The sequence below is a fragment of the Monopterus albus genome, unplaced genomic scaffold (genome assembly GCF_001952655.1).
Source record: "Monopterus albus unplaced genomic scaffold, M_albus_1.0 scaffold305.1, whole genome shotgun sequence".
Lineage (NCBI taxonomy): Eukaryota > Metazoa > Chordata > Actinopteri > Synbranchiformes > Synbranchidae > Monopterus > Monopterus albus.
In genome coordinates this window covers 176773-199294 of record NW_018128185.1, presented here as the reverse complement: position 1 = coordinate 199294, position 22522 = coordinate 176773, and the positions used below count along the sequence as shown (strand labels likewise).

At 39.5% G+C, this 22522-nt stretch overlaps 1 protein-coding gene across 1 annotated transcript in view; it reads left to right on the top strand.

The window, feature by feature from the left end:
- The window catches only part of celsr3 (cadherin, EGF LAG seven-pass G-type receptor 3), a 102283-nt gene that overhangs the window by 30432 nt on the left and 49329 nt on the right, over positions 1-22522 (top strand). Inside the window, exons 2-4 of the mRNA XM_020623579.1 lie at positions 7739-8082; positions 8482-8770; positions 21548-21770. Of these exons, the coding sequence (XP_020479235.1) occupies positions 7739-8082; positions 8482-8770; positions 21548-21770 (856 nt within the window). The remainder of the gene's footprint in view (positions 1-7738; positions 8083-8481; positions 8771-21547; positions 21771-22522) is intronic.

Sequence of the window (22522 nt, the reverse complement as noted above, 5' to 3'; positions counted from 1 at the left end):
AAACATTCACCTAGCAAGCCTGAATTTTCACTGCCGTGGCATTACTTCGTACATAATGTTGCTGTATTTATCATTTGTTTCCAGCAGATGTCCTGTCACTCAAACTATGTTGTTATTGTAGAAAAACAGACATATCAAGTGGACTGTAGGGCAGCTCCCAGATGAGAATACACACAGCTGTATGAATGCAAAGTAACTTGGCATTTACAATAAGAGACCTGAATGCAAATCTAACAAATCCTGCATGAATGAAAGCTGGGAAACAAAACTGATTGCTATGTTTAACTGTCACTCTGTATCCTCAAACATTCATTGTTCATTATTTTATCCCTTTGCATGGAATAACTGAAGCCATTTATTTAAGCCATGTGGGCAGTTTACTTCCCTATTAACTCAAGCCTTTGTCTTAAAAAAGGCAGCGTGTGTTCAACAACTACTGTACCTATTTTCCTGCCCTGAGGGTAACTTATGCAGCTGAAAACACAGCCTTTAGCTACACAGCAAATCAACACATATTTTATTAGGACTTTGAGAACAGTGAAGTGAACACAGTGGGGAGACAGGAAAGGCCCGACAAAGGGATGTGACAACCCAGTGTGAAATGGGATTTAAATGTGTGTGACTGTAGACTGTCTGGACTGTGGATTAATGTGCTGAAGGCACAGTGACAGAGTTTGTGTGTTTCTGAATAGCAGCACACAGTGTTTGTCTAGTATAAATCCAGTTTTACTGTTTTTAGTTTTTGCATGCTATTTGTAATATATACTGTCCCCCCTTTTGGACTCTGTTATGATCCTGACTCCTCATAGTACCAAGAGTGCATACAGAATGAATCGGTGTCAGTGCCATGTGTGAATGACTGAACCATGTAGGGATTACACTACCAGTGGCGGATCTAAAACATTTTGGATGGGGCACAGACTCAGAGAGGTTGCACATTTGAAATACATGTAAAAAGTAATTCAAACCCCTAGTTTAACAAAATAAACCAAACGTTATTAAAAAAATCAAGTTATTCACTGTGTAAAAATGAGACAGTGCTAACTTCAGCTAACTGTGGCTACACTGCATAGTGGCCGCCCCCACCAAATATCATGCTGTGTGCATCATATAAAATAAAATGAATTTGACCAACATCTGTCAGGCCTATAAAGTACCAGAAAAAAATGTTAGTTGCATTTAAGGCAACAATTTGTCATTCTTTGTCATTTTTCATTCATTAACACTGTCAAGCAGCAGATATTTGACTCTGGTAGGGATGGGACCAGGGGTTGCAAGTCAGATTCTGGGAGTGGCTGGTGCCATTTATGCTGCTGTGTGTCCCTGAGCAGGACACCAGCATTCTAGAAATGTATTGCCTTAAATGCCCAAAATTGTATTCATGAAAACTACAAAAGTGTAATATTTTTATAGATTTATTTTACCTTTAACATCAAAGCGTCTGTGAACTTTTCTTCTCTGAAACCTTTCTGGCTGCAATAGAGCTTTTATTAACAGAATTTTTAAATCAAAGGCATTTCCTTCTCATATCATTGAAGCAGGATCTCCACACCCTTGGCTGCTGAGACATTCTTGCTTTCTTCCTTAAAGGAAAATGCCAGAGTTCTGCCCTGTGACCAATCTCCTGTCCTGTATTGCATCTTTTAAAAATGTTTCTCGGGCTGTTTTCAGCTCCAGCTATGGGCTTTTCTTGTACATTACTTTGCAGTCTATTTCCATCTGGATTTCCAGGAAGTGAGCTTGGGATGCTATGACATTCAAGAAGCTTTGAGTATGCTATTAGTCAGGCTACCTGGCACAGAGAGATAGCACTGAAATCCCTCAACCCTTTGAAATGCTGGGGAGCACATCCCCACAAAGTATCTTATAGTTAGAGCGCTGATCGGAGGCCAGTCCCTCTCTTTCACAGTGTACTGATGTTCAGGCAACCTGATGATTCTAGATAAGTGTGTTTATTCTTAACGGTTTTATGCACGCCGCTCCAAAGCTCTCCTTCCTCTTTGACATGTGGCCACACAAAGGAGAAAATGTTGGCACAAAACCCACAGGACTCGTGAAAGCTTGCAGAAGCATCTTGGAGTTGTTATTTACAAAATGCTTTGTTTTCCCATGGTGCTAAAGACACCAAAATAACCTTCCATTTGTCAGGTTTTCAGTTAGGTTATTAATGTTTCATTGTCCCCATGCATGCTAAAGCAGAGTGGCAGGCAGAAAGGGTGATCCATTAATTATGACTTCCTGGCTTATTGGAAAGTTATAGACAAGATCTCCTTTACTCACCTCTCACCAAAAGTAATTTCACGACTCATCCATGGTCTTTATATTCCACTGAGACAGAGCTGATGCCTTGGAATTTAAGTGTAGAGATGAAGGGTTTTCCTCCTAGATGACACATCAATGTTATATAGACAGGATACAGCATATTGTCTGACAAAATGATTGACACCCCAGAGTCCCATAAGCAGGGGGAGGGACTTAAAGAGCAGTGTGCTGTAGGTGACTTCTGTCTTTGGCTGAGAAAATAACATTTGACACACTCGATTTTCTCTATTTCATAAAATTCAGTGACACTGTACATGTTGGTCCTTTCAGTAGAACATTATTTATAAAAATCTTAGTAGGACAAATAGCTTCAGATCAGACTTCAACTATCCACTGGTCCTTAGGTAGACTGGTCATGATATATATTTAATCATTTATTCTATACAAGCTACAGGACTGCGTGCATGGTGTCAGACCATTATAATCTATCTATCTGTCTGTATGTGTGTGTGTGTGTGTTCAAATTGTTACTGAAGGCCACTTTCAGTGATACATTTTTTAAAGTTTTTTAAAATTGTAACAATGGACAGTGGATAATTTGCTTAGTTGAACATGTTGCCTGATGTTTTGTTGGAAATTATAATTTTACCAGGCAGAAAATGACCATATGAGTGGTTTTAGTAACAAAGACAAAAGTAATACAAAGAAAGTTAAATGTCAAAATGATATTCTCCATTAAATGTAGATAAAGCACAAAGCTCAAAAACTTGTGAAATTCAAACCTGAGGTTAAACTCTGCATACAGTTATTAATATAAATGTACTTATAAACATCTTTTCCTTGCTGAGGTTTTGGGAAAACTTAAATGCATTTGAACATCGCAGGAAGCATTATAATTAGGCATAGTGTTGTGTGAGATTAACATGGTGTACCGACAATCCTCAGTTGGCTAGCTTGTGACAAAAATTTGAAAACATATCTTGCAGGAATTTTGGAAAACGGCCTTTAGTTTTCTGCAGATTTATAGTTACGACTTTTATACTTCCATTAGCAAGTCAGGGCGTACACCTGTGTAATATTTGTAGCTGAACCCTGTGAGTGGACAGGCTTTGGTGGCGTTAATTGCTTAAATGGCTAATTACCTTGATTTGTAGTTTTTTCCTTTTCTATTTTAAGCCTTCACAATGGCTGTATATTTGGAGGCATGTGTAAAGAGCACTGTGCTGATACAGGTTGGGCAAATTAGCTGGACTGCAGCCATGATGGGCAGCCAAATGAAGATATTTTACTGTGCATATTTATGTGTGTGTGCCAGGTTTACTGTCAGAATTTAATTACTGCTTGGGGCAAAAATACCTCAGAAGGCTGATAAAATTACAATCATGTTAAAAACTGTCAGGCAAACAGGCATTGAAACTTGTTGCTAGCATTTTTCACTTTATCCTGTTGCCGTGCATGTATCGTTGAGTTGTCAAATATTTGTGTTTGTCACTGTCGTCCCTCGTGGGCTACCAAAGTGGATTTCTAGGAGCCTGTGACTCAGAGGGAACATTCTCAGTGTGCCTGGCAGAGGAAATTGTTATCAGAAGACAGTCAAACAGACAGTCTGTAGGAGACTAACACATTTATTGTACACAAAACTGTATCAACAAATAAAATGGAACCATCATGGTGCACTGGTTGGAGCCAGAGAGGAGAAAAACAGCATCTTCCAGCAACTGGGCAACTGGAATAAAACATGGAGTAAGTGGTTTGGCCTCCTTGTAAAATGAAACAAGTCTTATGAGTACAAATTCAATGTGTACTGCCAGTATGATCAGTAACAATTAAATTAAAAACAGCAAGACCCAAAAATCAAATGTAATATAATGTGTAAAAAAGTGATTTCAGTGTGACTCTGTGTGTGACTGTGTGTACAGTACATTCAAAAGCAGCAGGTGTGGTTTTTGTGAAGGCACTGGTGTATCTTCTATCTCAGTAATACTATATGTAGTTATTTATCTGAGAAGTAACACACACTGCACAGCAGTCGTGCAGTCATTTGCAACGTCACTTCATGGCAAGAAGGTTCTGGGTCCAGCTGGCTGACCAGGGCCTCTCTGTGTTTATGTGTTTTCCTGTGTAGGTTTTCATTGGGTACTTCAATTTTCTCCCACAGACCAAAGACATGCAAGTTAGACTCTAAGTTGCCTGAGTGTGAGTGTACTCTGCACATCTCACTATCCAAACCATGGACATGTGCTACACAACAAATTAAATACCAGTATATTCTGCATGGGTGTGTGTGTTTTGGGGGAGAATCATTAGGAAACCTTTGGAAAGAGAAGACATTTTCAAATATCTGTATGTGCATCAAGGCTTACTATAGACTTAGAGCTAAGGGAATGTTTAAACATTATGAAAAATACTCATATTTGCTTTCTTGCTTAGAGTTAAATAAGAAGATAGCACTTTTCTGTATGCTGAACATGAAGATAGAGCCAGAAGGCAAAATGCTTATTGCAATTTTAAAAGGAGTTGTGTGTTGCTTTTACATTTTTGCTCACCTACTGTATACTAAACTAATTTCCTACTGGCTCTATCTTAATATTTTGTGTGCAAACATGAGAATGATATCAATACTTTTATCTAATGCTCTGCAAGAAAGCAAATAAACCTGTTTCTCAAACTATCAATCTGATACTTTAGCGCTACAGTCAGGATAGGTGTTGGGGTCAGGACAGCTGAGAATAGCGTTAGGGGACAAGGTATGTATTATTGTCAGTGATTGTTTTCACAAGTCTATCTTTTGTATGTGCGCTGAATTATAGTTAATATGTGCTTTCTGATTTAGTATGTGAGAGGCTGGGTCATACTCCAGAACATTATCTCACTGCTTTTCATTGATCCCTGTCTTATTTCAGTGACAACCTTAGTGCTGTGCATTGCTGTGTGCTCTAGAGGGTTGATAATAAAGCTGGCTTTTAGCTCCAGAAGATGAGGTCACATTTAATTATTTCACCTAATACTCTATTATTTTAAATAAACTCTACTCTCTCTCTCTCTCTCTCTCTTTTCATCCATCTTTTTCCTCCATGTGTTTCCTTTAAAATCTTCCATGATTATTTTTTTGAGGGAACTTTCTTCATCTGTCCCTTAATGCCACTCCTCCTTGTGGCTGTTCATTGATTACAAATGGCTCTGGACTGCAGTGTGTGTGTGTGTGTGTGTGTGTGTGTTGGAGGTCAGTGGGGAGTGAGGCTCCTCATAATTTAATTCGATAATCAAGCCAGCCCCCACCCCACCCAACCCCCACCCTTTTTTCTCTCTCCATCTCACATCTCAAACATATTTCTGGCTACATCTTGTTATTTTTAATAATATGTCATTATTACTTTTTCTTTGTTTTTTGGAACACTTTATGATAAAATTTATTAAGCTCTTGAATGTTCTTTAATACAGTGTTAGCAAAGTAAAATAAGCTAACAACAATAGTCAGCCAGCTATTTACAGTACATCTGAATAGCAAATTATCATTGATTCCCTATGTACTAGTCCCCATATTGCTTTTAGTTAATCTCTGGTTAAAAGCCAATGTTATCTTTCTCATCCTCTTGTTCTGTCCTCTTCTTGTTTTTTCTAGTTTTTAATAAACCACTTTCACCTTTAGTCCTTTCTGTTATTCTCAGGATCAGCATGACTCTTTCACCAACTCCCCCCATCCACTGCTGCCATGTTGCTTTCCTTTTCTCTTTCTAGACACCACTTGCCATGTTCTTTCTGGATCAAGAGCCCTCATGTATTGTATTTTTTCTCTCTTATCCTTCACCCTTTTCCACCCTCATAATACCTCGGTGCAGCTGCAGAAAATTGCCTCCTCATGCAGTGTGGTCTTGTGTATATGTATTTTTTATAGCTTATTAGCCAGCCTGTTGCACCAAATTGCTTTACAATATACTATACCGCTCAGCACTGTGTTGAATTTTTAACCAAGGGGACGGGGAGGAGGATGGGAGAAATGTGATTTTTTTTTTCTACATGAGAGCACTCTTATACCTCTCCATCTCATTCTGTCTGTCTCTCTTTGTGTTGTTTCAATTACACGCACACGGCTTGAACCAAACTTCCTGGCAAACAAATTTACAAGAGAATGGGTTTTGTCATGCTAAAGAATTTCTTTATTACTAGAACAGATTAAAAAAATGATCGCAGAGATTATTTAAATTGCTAATCAGTATGATTAAAAAATTGCATCATCTTTCTAGCAATGGTGAGATGGATTTCAGAAAATTATTATTTTTTTATATCACATCTGAATGTCTACTGAAGAACTGGGTGTGTGCAGATGATGAGTTAATATACAGATAGAACAAGACAAGAGTCAGTCATGCTAACTGCTACTACTTAGACACAGTAGTGCTCAGAGCTACATGCTAATGTCAACATGCTAACAGGCTGATATTAAGCAGGTATAATGTTTGCCATACTCACCATCTGTTAGCATGTTAATATTAACTACTGTAACTGAATAATTAGCTGTAAACACAAAGTACAGCTGAGACTAATGGAAATGTCTTTAATGTTGCAGGTATTTCATAATAAAGCAAAGTATTTGACAAATTTAAATTTTGGCCTGATGGCGCAAGAGAAGCAAAGTCAATAGGCATCAGTCTCTGGGGACCATTAACACCCATCCATTATCTACACCACTTATTCTGTAGAGGGTCATGGGGGGCTGGAGCCAATCCCAGCTGAAATTGGGCAAGATGCAAAGCACACCCTGGACAGGTCGGCAGTCCATCATAGAGCTGACACATAGAGGGAGGGAACCATTCCCAATCACACCTCCAGGCAATTTAAAGTCACCATTTAACCTAACCTGCATATCTTTGGGCTGTGGAATTCTGGTTGTGGATAAAAATTTCTACGCTTCATTCACAGAGGATACGTCTTTACATAAGTTGTGTAAAAAACCCAGTATATTCCAGTAGTTAAACATTAGAGTACTGGCAGTTTCAGTCACCTAAGCCTTTCCTTCCTTTTCATTCAGTTTAGATAGCACACTAATTTTCTTTTGTATTGACATGAGTATAAATGTATGTAATGTGTGGCAACCTACCTAGCGAGACAGTCCTGCATGTACACTTGTCTAAGATGCATATCTTGTTGCATGCATTGTTATGATCTCTTCACCTTTCCCGTACCTCTTTGTGGTCGTCCCTCTCTAATTCACATGTATTTATCTATATCTCTTTAGCCCTCTCTGTCGACTCTTTGCTGTTTATCCCTCCCTGTCTCTGATCCTTCTCCCTTGTGCCTTCGCCTTAATCTCTCTTCTTACTCCTTTATCTGTTCTAACCTACATGTCACTTTCTGTCCTCTTCCAGCCCTCTCCATCTTTATCCTTCACCTTCTCCTCCTCTACCTTTTGTGCACACACATGAGTGAGCACATGTTTTCATCCACCTAATGTTTTCACCTCTGCTCTCTTTTTCAGATGGCGTCCACAGCATTTCAGCCCAGTGCGTCCTTCGTGTTCTCATCATCACTGAGGACATGCTGGGCAACAGCGTCACTGTCCGCCTCCAAAACATGTCCCAGGAGCACTTCTTGTCACCACTGTTGGGTAACTTCCTGGAGGGTGTGTCTGCGGTGCTCTCAGTGCCCGTTGAGGATGTTTTCATCTTCAACATCCAGCCGGACATGGATGCGGTGCCAAGAGGGATCCTGAATGTCAGTTTCTCTGCTGCGTTGCCTGGTGGACACTTTTTCCCATCAGAAGCTCTGGAGGAGCAGCTGTACCTGAACAGGCTAAGGCTGACATCATTAACACAGATGGAGGTTAGGCCTTGTAGACACACAGATAAGAATGAAATGCACAATAAGGATTTTAAAATTCTTGTTGTTTAGCAACATGTTGCCTATCAGTGACAGAAATTCTGAGGCTTTAAACTTGTAATGCAGTATATTTATGTTGTTGTATTAGTACTTTCATATTAGAGTACTGACTGAATGTAAATACTTCCACCACTGCTTGCATGACTTACTGTAAAACCCAACTGGGACAGAGCCAATGTAAATTTTGTTAGATACACCTGCACTTCACCTGCTCTGGCAAGTCAAAACGTCTGCTGTGAGAAAAACCCTGTGGCGTGTTTCAGAAAGAACAATGAAATAAGTCCTCTGTGAGGAGCTGACTAATAAAAATGAGCGTTCTCCTTTCCTCATCCATCACTCCAGGTTCTTCCATTTGACGACAACGTGTGTCTGCGTGAGCCGTGCCAGAACTATATGAAGTGTATCTCGGTGCTGCGCTTCAACAGCTCTGCTCCCTTCATATCCTCACCCTCTATCTTGTTCCGGCCCATTCACCCAATCGCTGGCCTACGCTGCCGCTGCCCAGTGGGCTTTACGGGTGATTACTGTGAGACAGAGATCAACCTGTGTTACTCCAACCCCTGCCTGAATGGAGGGGTGTGTGTACGCAGGGAGGGGGGCTACACCTGCATCTGCCGTGAAGACTTCACTGGTGAGTAGGCAGAGGAGTGTGTGAGGGGATGCATGTATTTGTTCTGCTGTGGCAAATGTGAGACGATGTAAACTTTCATCAGTGTAACAGGTTTTTTTGGTTCGTTGGCTCTTTTGTGGATAGACATAAGGCCTGGAAGGTGTGTGTTTCCACACAAAGAAAGAGCTGATTTGTGTTTGTGTGTGCTAGTGATGATGGCATTGTAATATTAGTACCTACACATCTAGCTGTTTCTGATCCTGATCACTTCAGTTAGTTACCTTTAACACACACACTAAACTGTATTTGTCTTGCAATCTAAGTCACAGGTTGAACTGACTGACCTTTCCAGTGTTCCTGTTTTAACAACATACTAATTGAGAGTCAGATTAGGCTGTGATAACCTACTATTTAAAGGGTCCTTCAGTACAGACATTTGATTAAATACCTTCAGACACTTACTATAATAGTGCTCATGCAGAGAAAATGTCACCTACTGTAAATAAAACCCAAGCTGAGCAGTGTCTTGCTCTATTACAAGCCTTTTCCAGGAGCTAGATCTATAAAATATAGACAGATGAACGGCAGTGTTTCTCTTTTAACTTACACCGAATCGTTTTGTTAGATTTACTGTATAACATTTGTATTGCAAAAAATGGTCAGAGTTCAAAAACATCTGACTGTTACCCTGTCCGGTATTTAGTAGTACTGTAACAAACTACAAGTTATAGTATATGAGACTTTCAGCATCAAGATTTTTCCTTCTAAATTAGCTTTTGTCTTTTTATGTCCCAAAGGACTCCTGTCAAAATTTTTGCTTATTATTATTATTATTACTAATATCTTTATTACTATCTCTTTGGCCAACTCCAGAGTTGGAAAAACACACTTTTCATGTTGTCAATATCACACCATCAGTAGTTCCTCAGTTTCAAACTGAGTCAACGCTTCAGCTTGAGGAAACAATGCTAAATGGCTGCATTAATGCATGTGAATAGAAAATGCATCATGTTTATATATTGTAAGGGCAAATTTAAACATATCTGATATCTTTGGAAACTTTGCAACTCTTAAATGAGGGTGTTAATATAATTGGGATGTGCATGATTTATGTAACTTTGTAATGATAGACCCATTGATAGTGTAAGAGTGCTCTGTATATTGATGATTGTTTTACTCTCCTCTATGTGACTGTTAGTGAATAGGATAGAGTGTGATGTGCTTATTTGTATATGTGTGTGTCCGTTGCATCTTATTGTAGTCTTTATCTTTACCCCGGTAAACTGTCACCGACTGTGCTACTCTGTTCGTGTCCCATGCTGCCTGACTTCCTTTTCGATTCACTCTGGTTTCACTCTTTTGTCATCTTCAGCTGAACAACATGAAAACACACACTGCCTTGTGGGAGAGCTTCCTCTTCCTCTTGTTCCTCAGTGTTCTACCTGTTATTTGGTTTTTCACACACACACACACACACACACACACACACACACACACACCACTATAAATGCCTCAGTCTTTTTATATTGCTGCCAAGCTAATTGTTCCCCCCTCACACGTACTCTCACACACACTCATATACACATTTCTTGCTTGCCTTTCCCAGTCCACTGGGCTCATTTCAGACTGTCTCCCTGTCTTCCCTGCCCCTTTATACTGCTGCATTGCTTCAGTCTTGAAGACACTGAGTTGATGGAGGTGAGCATCTAGATGAACGTCAGTGTGTGTGTCTGGAGGATAGTTTGCCTTTTATTTCAAGTCAGAAGAGAACTAGGGGAGTGAAGCAACACTTTCTTTCATGTGAGAGACTGAGTGTTTTCCAAACTCCCACTGACACAGACAGAAAGAAAGATATAAAGAGGGAACGAGAAGAGCAAAGGAGAAATCAAGGTAGAAAGAAACAGAGTGAGTGGGAGGAGTAGAGGAAGATAGAATAGAGGATTACAGAAGGAAAGAGCGATGAAGAGAGTCAGAAAAATTTGAAAAACAGCGGTGACAATGAAAAGTATGAATGTGAAGAGGAAATGAAGAGATAAAAATGATCCCGTACAATGTTGGATTTTTGGAAATACCAGTGAAAAACTGGTACTTTAATTTAAATGGTACATTAATTATCAATTCAAGACAGTGGACCTAGACTGCACTGTGAGACACATCCGCCAATGGCTGATGTGAAGTGTTGTCAACCAAAAACAGGCTCTGTCATAGTTCTGTCTAAAATTAAGGACCAAATTCTCACAATGTGACTGCTGCTACAATCAGTCTTTGTAAACCAGCTGATCAGAGTTTGACATGAAATCACTCAGAACACATTGGAACATAGTAAACACCACTTTTTATAAAAAAAAAAAAAACAGAAAATCAGAGCCAGTGCTATGGCTAAAGTTTGGATGAAAGATGACGTGTCTCTGCTGGTGTTTTTTTTATCAAAGAGTTGTTGGACCCAGTGTGACATACAGTGAACCTGCAAGATTCCTGTTACCACTGGCCTTAAGGTCGAAGACAGAAAGCGCAAAAGAGACACAAAAAGGTGAACACGCATGACTCTGAGAGAACAGGAGGGGCAGAAAAAAATAAGAGTTAAGATGAGAGGAGAAGGTGAGAGAGAAAACATAAGAGATGAAGAAAAGGATGGAGATGAGATGGGAGCAAAACAAGAACTGAGAGAGACAGATGAATCCAGAGGGATAACATGAAAAGAAGGCTGCTGGGGAAAACTGGGTAAGAGACATTGAAGAGCAATGACAGTGAGGGATGGGCGAGGAGTAGAGGGAAATCAGATGGGTCCTGGGTAGCTGGTGTTGTGCTTTTCTTGCGTAGGTGTCGGGTGTTATGGTGTTTCGTCAGTGCCTAGAGCCAATGAGGAATGAGGAACAAGAGAAGGAGGAGTAAACAGGGACAATTTGATCTGTAACACCATGTTTCTTCTCTTCCTCATTTGTTATTTTTCATGTCTCCATCCAACCTGCTTCCTTCTTCATCCAACCCCTCAAATTGCTTTTCCATGAAACTCTATGAATTACTCTCACAGGTAGGAGCTAAGCCCAGCGTTTTGACCGAGAGTAGAAACTTTTTTTATCTTTTTTCTGTAGGAAATATTTTTTTATTCTAAAATGGTACATTCCTGAGTCAACTGTATTTTGTTGGCAACTATTTTATGTAATAATAGCTTCATCAGCTTATTATAGGCCCCATTCAGACAGAGCTACCATTAGGGGTGGGGAATAATATATTGTCTGTGGTCCTTGTTAATTATATTTATCATTTTGGATGTGATTATAAGCTACACAAAACTGCAGGTTATAATCTGCATGGACATTGAACAGGACAAAGCCAAAAGAATAAGATAAACGTCTCCCCTGGGAGACTTTTAAGGACTGGTGAAGGCAAGGCAAAGATACTGTGTGAAGTGAATTTCTCAGAGCCATAACACATATTGATATAATTCAGTGGATCATAGACTTCCTGAGAATATCATTATTTACAAATGTGAATAAACATCCATGCATCCATTTAAAAATCATATAAAAAGATGATTCAGCAGTTCTCTTCATTATCAAAGTAATCCACTCATAGATGTCTGCACATTCACGGGGACATTACAAACAGGAACTCCTAATAGCTAAGTCGGCATATAATTAATGGTGCCTGGTTGCCAAACTGTAAACAAAATGTAGGCTAAAAGTTTCACTCAAATAAAGAAACCTGTAGATGACATTAGATTTCCTCATTTGATGAGCTGTTATGGGGTTTTAATTTTCTTATAGCTTTAATCTTTCCCACAAATAGCCTATCTGTTGGTGTTAGAACATGTTCATGCATCACATTAGCAAAAACCTTTTTTTTTTTTTTTTTTTTTTTTTTTTATTTTATTTTTTTTCCACCAATTAAACAATGTTCTTGAATCCCATTAGAAAAAACCTTTTTTTTTTTTTTTTTTTTTTAAACTTAATCCATTTTCATCCAGAATCACATTTTACACTAAGCTGGTAAAGTATAAAGACAAGTAGCTCTTTTGCAGGAACAAACTTAGTGATCCACCACCCATGTACTGTACAGTATGCTCTATGGACTAGATTAAAATGACTCACCAGGTAGGACAGTACGCACCACACACCACCCTAGAGAAAAAAGCCTGTCTGAGTGGGGCTTAAAACCATACATTTTGAATGACGAGACGGTATCCAAATCTTCCAAATATACTGTATGCTCAGTTGGCTTAACTTATTATTTCCTGGTTTGGTAGCTGGTGGGCAGTCTTGGTTAAAGTAAGCATCACATCAAAATAGAAGAGTAACTTAGAAATCTGTAACCTGTAAATCTCATGGTGCACTATCATAAAGATTTATATTCATTAAAATTGAAATATTTCATACCTGTAGTGCTCACTTCTCTGTAAGCTTGCAGCACTAGTGGAAATGTGCACAGTTATAAAGCCTGAAAACAAGAAAAAGACCTCAGTGGCACAATATAAAGAAATGTTCCCAGTGAACAGTGAACCTTAAAGACAAGTGAAACAGCAGATAGACGTTATCTGATTGTTTCACAAACTGAAGGAAGTTAGTCTCAGACGTGATAAAGAGAGATGCACATTTTACAGATGTAGGTGGGGTGTACGCCTCAGAGACCCAGGAAATGCAAAGAGGAGATGAAAGACAGCGTGAGAGAAGCATGGATGCAGACTAAATTAGTTTGTGAGAAGATATTACAGCAGTAAGGAGAGAGGACGCTGTCAGAAATTAAATCTCTTAGCTGTTGTGAAACAATCTGTAATTTAGACAAAGTGAAGACAGCAAGAGATCGAGACAGAGAAAAAATGCAGTAGGTAGAGGTGAGATTAGGTTTGGATGTGATAGAGCACATATGCATGTTAATATGAGAAATTTAAGATTGGTAGAGGAAACAAATCACAGATGCAGAGCAAATTAGCTTGATGTGGTTGATACTATGTGAGGCTTGTGAAGAATAATACTAGTGCATGAGCAAGTTTTGGTGTTTTGAAGAGGGTGTAGATAGTTTGAAAATTAGAGACAGAAGGCGATGTGTAGCTGAAAAGGAGAGAGAGTAGAAATGTAATAAAATGAGATTGAAGTATAGACAATGAGACCGCATTTGTTTGGTTAAGGAAGAAGAGAGAAGGAATCAGATGAAACAGAAGTGAGGTGTGAATTACTTTTGACATACAATAGCATAGTATATTTACACTGTTGTATCCAAGTACTTCTTCCACCACTGCGGACCACTCAAAACACAGGACAGGGACTGATGGTCAGCTTGAAGATGGTCTGAACTCTCCTCTGGTTCTTTCCTCTAAAACCTTTTTTAATAAAGAGGCTGGTCAGTCAAGGGAAGATAATCCCTCTGGTGCAAATGTGAGGTAGGGCACAGGACAGCTTCAGAATCAGCACAGCGGTCGTCTCCTTCCTATCTGTTTTAGTTGTTGTTGGAAAGGAAAGGTCCAGAAAGGGGAGCTAGTCCAACTGGGAATGTCAAAGCCAGTATAACTCTATGAAGCATTGCACGTTAACAATAAAGCTACAAAGTGCATCAGTTAAAACTTAATGGCTGAAATCTGAGCAGGCAGTCTGCAAAACTGGAGATTATGTGTCCCACTGTTACATTTACACTGTCTGTGATAAAGCAAGTAAATGTTCAACTGACTCAACAGATGCCAAATGGAGCCATGAAATCAAAGATAATTATTAAACAAATCTCATCTAATTAGGTACTTAGCAACTTATATTTCTGCATAATGATAAAAAAAAGATGTTTTGAAGCTTTACAAGTTTGCAGAGAAAAACTAAGGACAAATCAAAAAACTCCACTAAATTAGCAGGTGTGTCTTTTATTGATGACAATATGAGAACTGAGAATTTCAGAGAGAACAAAAATTAAATGTGTCTTGGGTGATGGTGGCAGTATCTAAGAAAAAATAGATGAGCAGTGTCCTAAAAGATGGAATAAATATAACTTTCCAAATTGTAAAAAGCAGCATGATGTGTTTTGTGAAGATAAGTCATGCTGGAGATGGAGAAAAATGAAATCTGACAAGATAGACTGACAGTGAGGGATGAGAGAGAAATGAGAGTTGCAATAGGCTGAGAATGAAAGGCTCGGGTGACACTGGGAGAGGAGGAGAGAGATGAGGGTAGAGAACATATAGCCAGGTTAGGTGGGTGAAACTGGGGGAGGTGAAGGAGGATGAGAGACACTGGTGCAGGATGAATTCAGAAACCCCAGCGACATCTATTTTAGAGGTCATTAACAGTATGAATACGTGTGTGTGTGTGCATTGCAGGATACATGATTTGCTGTGTAGCATGGTAAATGCATTAAACAGTGTTAGAGAAAGGTAAGATGAGCCTAAATTACTTTTGGAAAATAAGCTGGGAGCATAGAGAGAGGTGACAACCCCACTGTGGTGCTCACTGAAGATGCATTGTACGTATCATGTGAAGAATTAAATGTAAGCTCTGTGTCTGTACTTTGGATGTCGACCTTATCAGAGCCCTATGTGCAGCCCTATGCAGCCCTATGTGACACACATTTGTCAAAATAAATTCTAACAAGCATAAGTGTTGCTCAAGATAACGGTGGAATTTTTTAATTATGAAAGGTGTGATTTTGAAGCCACAGGGTATCATTAATTGTGGAGGAGGAGGACCCAAGTGCTGTGAAACTCGAGATGTTTTGAAGTCTTTAATCAATAGCCGGGTGAGCGGGATTCAACAAAAGAGGCTTTCGTTGAAAAGATAATTAACAAGTAAGGTGACATCTAAGCTTGAGTTTCTCGTTCACTCTGACATCAGCTCTGAAGCAGAGTGAGCAGTCTGCACAGAGTTTACAGGCTCTACCTGCATAGACGCTGGTGTGTGTGGTCTTTAGGACGGGCCAGTGTTCACTCTGAGGTGCATTGTGAGAATAGCAATGTAGATAGTGACAGTTATAGTGTACAAGTAGTTTATTCATCTTATAACAACAATGACCATTTCCCAGCAAATAAAAAAAAACACAAAAGTATGCATGTAACTCTAGCACAAATTCTAAACAAATTTCAAGAAATTCAAAATAAGAAAATGCAAATGAATGCACATTTTTGTCCATAGCTGTTAGGCAGATATTAGAAGTTGGTTCATTTGCTAATTTTCCATTTAAGTGACAATAAAGCCATTGTAAAAGAGGGTGCAACAAAATGATTAAATTAAAAGTGTCAGACAAACCTCAAAAGGTGAAAACAATGTAGAAAACAGATGCAAATATGAGGTTTGTTTGTTTTGTGTATTAATTTAAGGAACTCAACAATGTCCTTGATTTGATTTGATGGTCTATTTACATTGTATAGTGTTGCATTTTGCTTTTATCAGGATACCAACCTCTCTGCCTTGGCCAAGCATATAAACTATTTTACTTGTTTACATGCGAAATGTACACCTTTGTTCCATCAGACACATTGCAGACCTTCGTCTCACTGGGCCATGAAAAGGTCACTTTGCTCATACTACTGCAGTTTTATGAATCTACAAAGTGGCCAGCCCTGCAGTCTTTGACATTAAAAGCAAATGTTTAGATTTTTGTTTTCAACTTTATTTGCTAAACCATGTGCATGGTGAACTGGACAGCCTGGGGATAAAATGGAAAAAAAGGTGAAACCTCGGATCTAAAACATGATTATAACTGTGGGTAGAAAATGAGGGAAATAAAATGAGAGTGAGGGAGTGAAAAGGAAGGAGAACAAAAAAAGAAAAGGCTTCAGGATGAAGAGAGAAGGCCACAAAAAGGCCACAAAAAATCAAAAATAAATGTTGGAGGCACTGGTTATAAATATCCTGGATCTGATTTTTCGAAAATGGCCAAAAAAGTCAAGAGAAGCTTGTGAGGGCGGTTTAGGCGGATAAAAATGGAAGTGAAGGAACTGGAATGGAAGGAGCACATCAAGAAATAAAATGAAAAAAAGGAAGATTAAAGAAAAGTAAAGAGGCTTTGGGGCAGATAGAAACTTACATGGGAGGGAAATACAGTGAAAGTGAAGCAGAAATGAATAAATAGAAGTAGAGAGACAAAGAGAAGCATCTAGAAAAAAGTATCAGAGAGAGACTGAAATAAATGAAAAAAGGTCAAAACAAAAGAAACATTAAGAAAAGATGTACAGAGAAGGAAGGGAAGGAGTGAATAGAGACAACAACAAAGAAAACACAAGTGGAAGTAAAAGTACAAACAGGGTGGCGTGAGCAAGCAAAAATAATACAATGAATAAATAAAATACACACCACTGAAAGTTAGTAAAGAAAGAGGAGGAGAGAGAATATGTGCAATGGAATAAGTTTGAAATAAGTAAATAAGTGAAGAACTAACAAATATAAATGCATTTATCAAGTCATGTTTAAATAGATTCACACTCAGCCTCTGTGAAACTAGTTTGCAGAATCATTTAAAACTGTTTAACACATTCAAAAGCTTCAATACAATATGGTTTCATTTGAGGAGAGAGTAGAAAAACATCGATTTTTGTGAAGAAATGACAAATTACTACTTCACTATATCGGATTTCTGACTCATTACACATCCACTCAGACTTAAAATCAGAAGAGCCCCTGAAGGCACCCACTTCCTGAGGGGGTGTACAGAGCATCAAAGAAAGTGAGCAAGAGCGAGACTTTTACAGAGGCAAAGCAAGAGGAAGAACAAGAGGGAAGCAACTGGGAGCGTAGTGGCCTCTAGGGATGTACCATGTGTTAGGGCGGAGGAGGGGGTGATGGGGTGGAGGGTAGGGCGGAGCAAATTAAGATGCCGGGGGTGGTTGACGAATACTGGCTTTGATGAATAAAACATCTGCATGAATGAAGGGGTGGTGTGAATGCATTAAGTCAGACAGAAGAAGAAAAGAAAAAAGAAATGAGATGACGAGAGGAAGGAGAAAGGAACTGCAGAGTGTTCCATATGTAGAGATGTGAGCTGGAAGGAAGACAGGAAGAAGGGAACAAGGATGGAGGGGCTGGATAGCAAACAGTACTCTACTTTTAAACAATAAAGGCAACGTGAAAGCGGAAAAGAACTTCTCAGACTTCAGAGGTTGTGTTTAAGTTTGTGTGAGGTGGGTGGTGTGCGTTTTAGATTTTGTATATCCACAAGGTGTTGGTGTGTAAGTGGTAAAAAAATGTTTGTCCCTCACCTAAACAAAAGCAGCAACACCACAATGTTAAAATGTCACATAACAAATCAATTTTAACTTTTAATTCCAGTGTGTGAAGTTTATTGATGTCTACCGTAGTGGTGAGGTTGCTAATTGCAACGTTCAGCAAAACTCTAATACATTGTGTTAAACAGCCCTCACAGCGGTTACTGTAAATGTCGACCAGAGCGCGCACTTGGAAAAAAAATGTGGCTGACTTGACCAAACAAAAGATAACAGTGGCTCACTTGACTACAGTGGGCTACCCAGCACTGGCCACGTTCTAGCTAATACTAACAAACAAAAACTTAGGTTAACTTTATTTTCTAGGCTAAATGACCTGTCTAGCAGAAAACAAGCAACTTTGGAGTCATTATGGAAACATCTGCCCTTCATCAAGGATTCCCATCTGGGAAAGGCCACACCAAAATGTATCCTCCTCTTGTGCTGTCATCTATCTCATTTTTTCATTTCTTTGTTTTTTTTGGCGGCGGGGATTCACTCTGGTTTCCTTTTTCTGGTGTAAAAGATTGACTATGATCTTCCATTTAACAAATTATGGTGTAGTTGTTAATTTCACAACAATGCTTCTTCTTGTTCCTAACATTACTTCTTCTACGTTTACTCTAGCTGGAGCCTGCGCCATAGGCTCCATAAGTGGCCTACACTTACACACTGGCCAAAATATCCCAAAGACACTTACAGAAATGAACAGAAATTAGAAAAAAACATTACTAATATGCTTCCCAATTCTAAGCTACCAATAACCACAGTGTAAGTGGGTTTTGTGAACAAATTTGTTCTTAAGAATGGTTGGTGAATGTGGCCCAATGTGAAGAAGCCACCTTGGACTTTGGTAACTTGTGATTTGCGATTGCTCACTATTTGCTGACATTTTATAGTCTAATCAATAAAGTACAAATATCTGAAAATTGTATCCAAGTACAGTAACAGGTAAAACTTACGTTTTACTTTTGACCAGTAGGATACATGCACAATGAGGTTGGGTGTCTTTGTTTGAGTGTATGTGTGCATAAGTGGTATCTTGTGTGTCTGGATGTGTGCGTTTCCATTCTGCTATGTTCATTAAAAGCCACCTGTTTGTGTACATGACATGTTTGTGTTTGGAATTTTTTGGCTATTAGACTCACTGTTCATTTAGTTATCATGTCAGCTGTTTCACAATATGAGTCTGAATGGTGAACAACATGAGAAAGGACACACTGAAAGCGGGTCTTTGTCCTACTCTGTGTGTGTATGTGTGTGTTTGTAAGTGCCTCACTGAAGTAGACACCTTGACACCTGCTGGACAAAAGAGAAGAATAAACAGACTACACCTTGACACCTGCTGGACAAAAGAGGAGAATAAACAGTCGTTGAGTCAGTCTGAGCGCATGTCTACTCCACTTTACTTCCTCTAATTAGTGTGTGTGTGAAAGAGAGAGAGAGTTGTTTTATTATCTGCAGTTTTTAATTTGGATAATGTGTGTGGGAACAAAGGTGTGTGTGTGTGTGTGTGTGTGTGTGTGTGTATTTTTGTGTATTCCATCATCAATTTATTTCCTGCCAGTCAACCTGTGCTCAATAGAGTGTGCATAATGAATCAGAATGTGTATTTGTTGTGTGTTTTTTGTTACTAGATGTGTGTGTCACCACACGCATAATTCATGAGTATTAATGTCTATTTATTTATTTTAATATTAATGAGAGGGACTGTATGGCTGAATGGGTGCAACAGACAAAGACAGGGAAATTGGGCTGTGCTTGTTTGGGTGAGTGTGTGTGTGTGTGTGTGTACATGTGCTTCATCATTTAATTGGTTCCCTGTTGTGTGCGCTCACACAGAAGTTTATGTTTAACGTGAGAGGGGAGAGAGGATGAGAGAAGGCTAAACAAGGACAGACAGATGTGAATGTCCTAGAGCTATTGTTAGCTGAGCTGGGTGTGACTGGGTAGCTTTCTCTATGTGTGTGTGTGTGTCCTCAGGGTGGAGACGAGGACTATGTTTGTCAGCCAGAACTGGCAGATGTCGACTGCCTGTTGGCATGAGGGGGGAGGTGGTGTGTGGAAATGGAGTGATGAAGACCAGGATGAACAAATAAACTGAGTGAAAAAGGGAGTGACTGGATGAGAGTTGTGCTGTTTGTGTTTTTCAGTATGTACCCAACATGCCAGGTTGCTTGTACAGCTTTTCACTAAGTGTCTTTCTGAGTGTGACATGTGCGTTTGTGTGGTCATGACTCGCCCTCAGGTGTGTGTCTGTGTGTGGCTGTGTTTTGACTGTGTGTGTCAGATTGTCTGTGGGTCCGTGTCTTTTGTTTGTGTCAGACAATATTTGTATCTTAACAAACATGAGGAAAGGTGAAGGCGTCTATTGACTTACAACCGCAGCACATCATCTGTGTTTGTGTGTGTGGCTGTAAAGATGTGAGGACTGCCAGTGGGTACTCTGGCATCTAAAAGCAGCACCATCACAAACCCCACAGCCTCCAGGGCAGGGGCAATGATCTGTGTGTGTGTGTGAGAGAGTGAGAGAGAGAGAGAGAGAGAGAGAGAAGGAGAAAAGGGAAACATGGAGGTCTGTGTGTGGTTGCCTTTGTTTGAGAAGAAAAAAGCCACAAACATCCATTTTTAATATCAATGCATTTTGTTTTGTTTATTTGTTATCTTGCTGTGTATATGCGTTTGAATCTGTGTGTGTTTGGAGCTGTCAGCAGGATCTGAAGTGGGTCCTTAAGGAGTTTTCTGTCTTAAGGCTAGTTTAAAACCCTGTCTGCTCTGGTTATATGGAGGGCACCAGGTGTGGGTGTTTTTGTGCGCAGCTGCTAAATATCAGACGGTGTGTGTGTCCAACTATGCTCAAGGAAAGGTGAAAATTGAAAAGACAGAGTAAACCCGTACTCCTACATAGTGTACCTTTTTATGTGTGTAACTATGTGTGTGTGTTTTGCGTGGGTGTTTCTGCCACCTGAGACACTTCAGACTGGCGCTTGTTTGACTGACAGCCAAACCTGTGTTTATTCTTGTCTGCAGATTTGTTTGTGTTGTTTTTTTGTTTTCCACATATTTCTAAAGTAACAAAATCACAGTTGGCAGGAAAATACTTTTTCCCCTTGTCTCTCCTGCTCACATATTCTTCCTAATACTATATAGTTTGTGTCTTATCACTGTCAGTTCTAATTTTGATGCTTTTTGTATTATTATGTTAATTTGAGGCCATGGTAGAGGTTAGTCTTGTGAAACAGCTCCTCAGGAATCAGCACCCTGGTGCTCCCACTGACTAATCAGGGACTAATTTACACCTAAAGCGTCTGGTGAATGCAGTTCACTGCTTGATACTGCAGAGAAGAAAACCTTCAGCACTTCAGTTAAGCTGTTGACATGAAAAAAATGTAGCTTTTTTGATTCCATAGCCCTCCTGTTAAGGCTTTTAACTGTCTGAGCATGTTGAAAGTCCTTGAAGCAACAGTGATTGTGAATAATATTTCTATACGAATGTATAAAAACCGGATCAAAATAACTGAAAATGTGTGGCTAGTTTTTCTGCTGTTTTTGTGGGTTTTTTTTTTTTTTACTGTTGTTGCAACAGAATAATAAGATGATGACCTCTTTTCACATTAAATCTCCAGGTGACCAGTGTGAGTTTGACCGGCGGCAGGGCAGATGTGTGCCAGGTGTGTGTCGTAATGGAGGGACCTGTCGGGAGCTGTCAGGTGGGGGTTTCCGTTGTGAGTGTCCCGCAGGAGGCTATGAGCGTCCGTACTGCACCGTCACTTCTCGTTCCTTCCCCCCCAAATCCTTTGCCATGTTCCGGGGCCTCAGACAGAGATTTCACCTCTCCATTTCTTTAACGTGAGTAGTACAGCAAATTGGGTTAATCTTCTTCTCGTCTTTGCTTCTTCTGTAAATGTTTGTATACTGACAAATGCAATGTCATATTTGCTTTGACTGTTGCTATTTCCTCTGCCTTCTTCCCTCCCTATCTTTCAGCGCTCATTCCTCTTCATTCATCTTCACCCAGACATATCCATAACCACCCCTCTTTGATTCTCACTTCACTCCCTCTTACACCCTCTACTCTCTTTGCTTTAATCTATTTACTTCATCTCCATCTCAGAGATTGATCCTATTATTCACGGTTTCTCTCTCTGCTGCTTCCACCACTCTTTTCAGCGAGAAGCGCAGTCTCCCCTCACTCCTTCTTCATCCATCAGTTTCGTTTGTTTCAGTAACACCTCCTTTGCTTTCCCTTCCTCACATTCACTTCTCTCATCTTACATCTTATCACTCTTCTATTATCATCTCTCAATCCTTTTTCAGAAAAGTTTCTAAGGACAAATGCAGCATTTCTGGTTACTGCATGCTCCCTCTGAAGCGGTCGGAACTTCCAGTTACCAGTCCGGTCTAAAAGCTGTCGTTTTGTGAGCATTAGGGCATAAATCTAAATTCAAATACCCAGTTCCTTTTAAACAATGAATTGCTTACACACAACTTTTGAACTGAAGTTATTGTTTTGAGATGAAAGTTAATGTTACTGCAGAGGTCAGTGGTCATCCCCTTGTATTGTTTGTCCTCTATAATAGTTTTTATGTTTAGTATTGTAT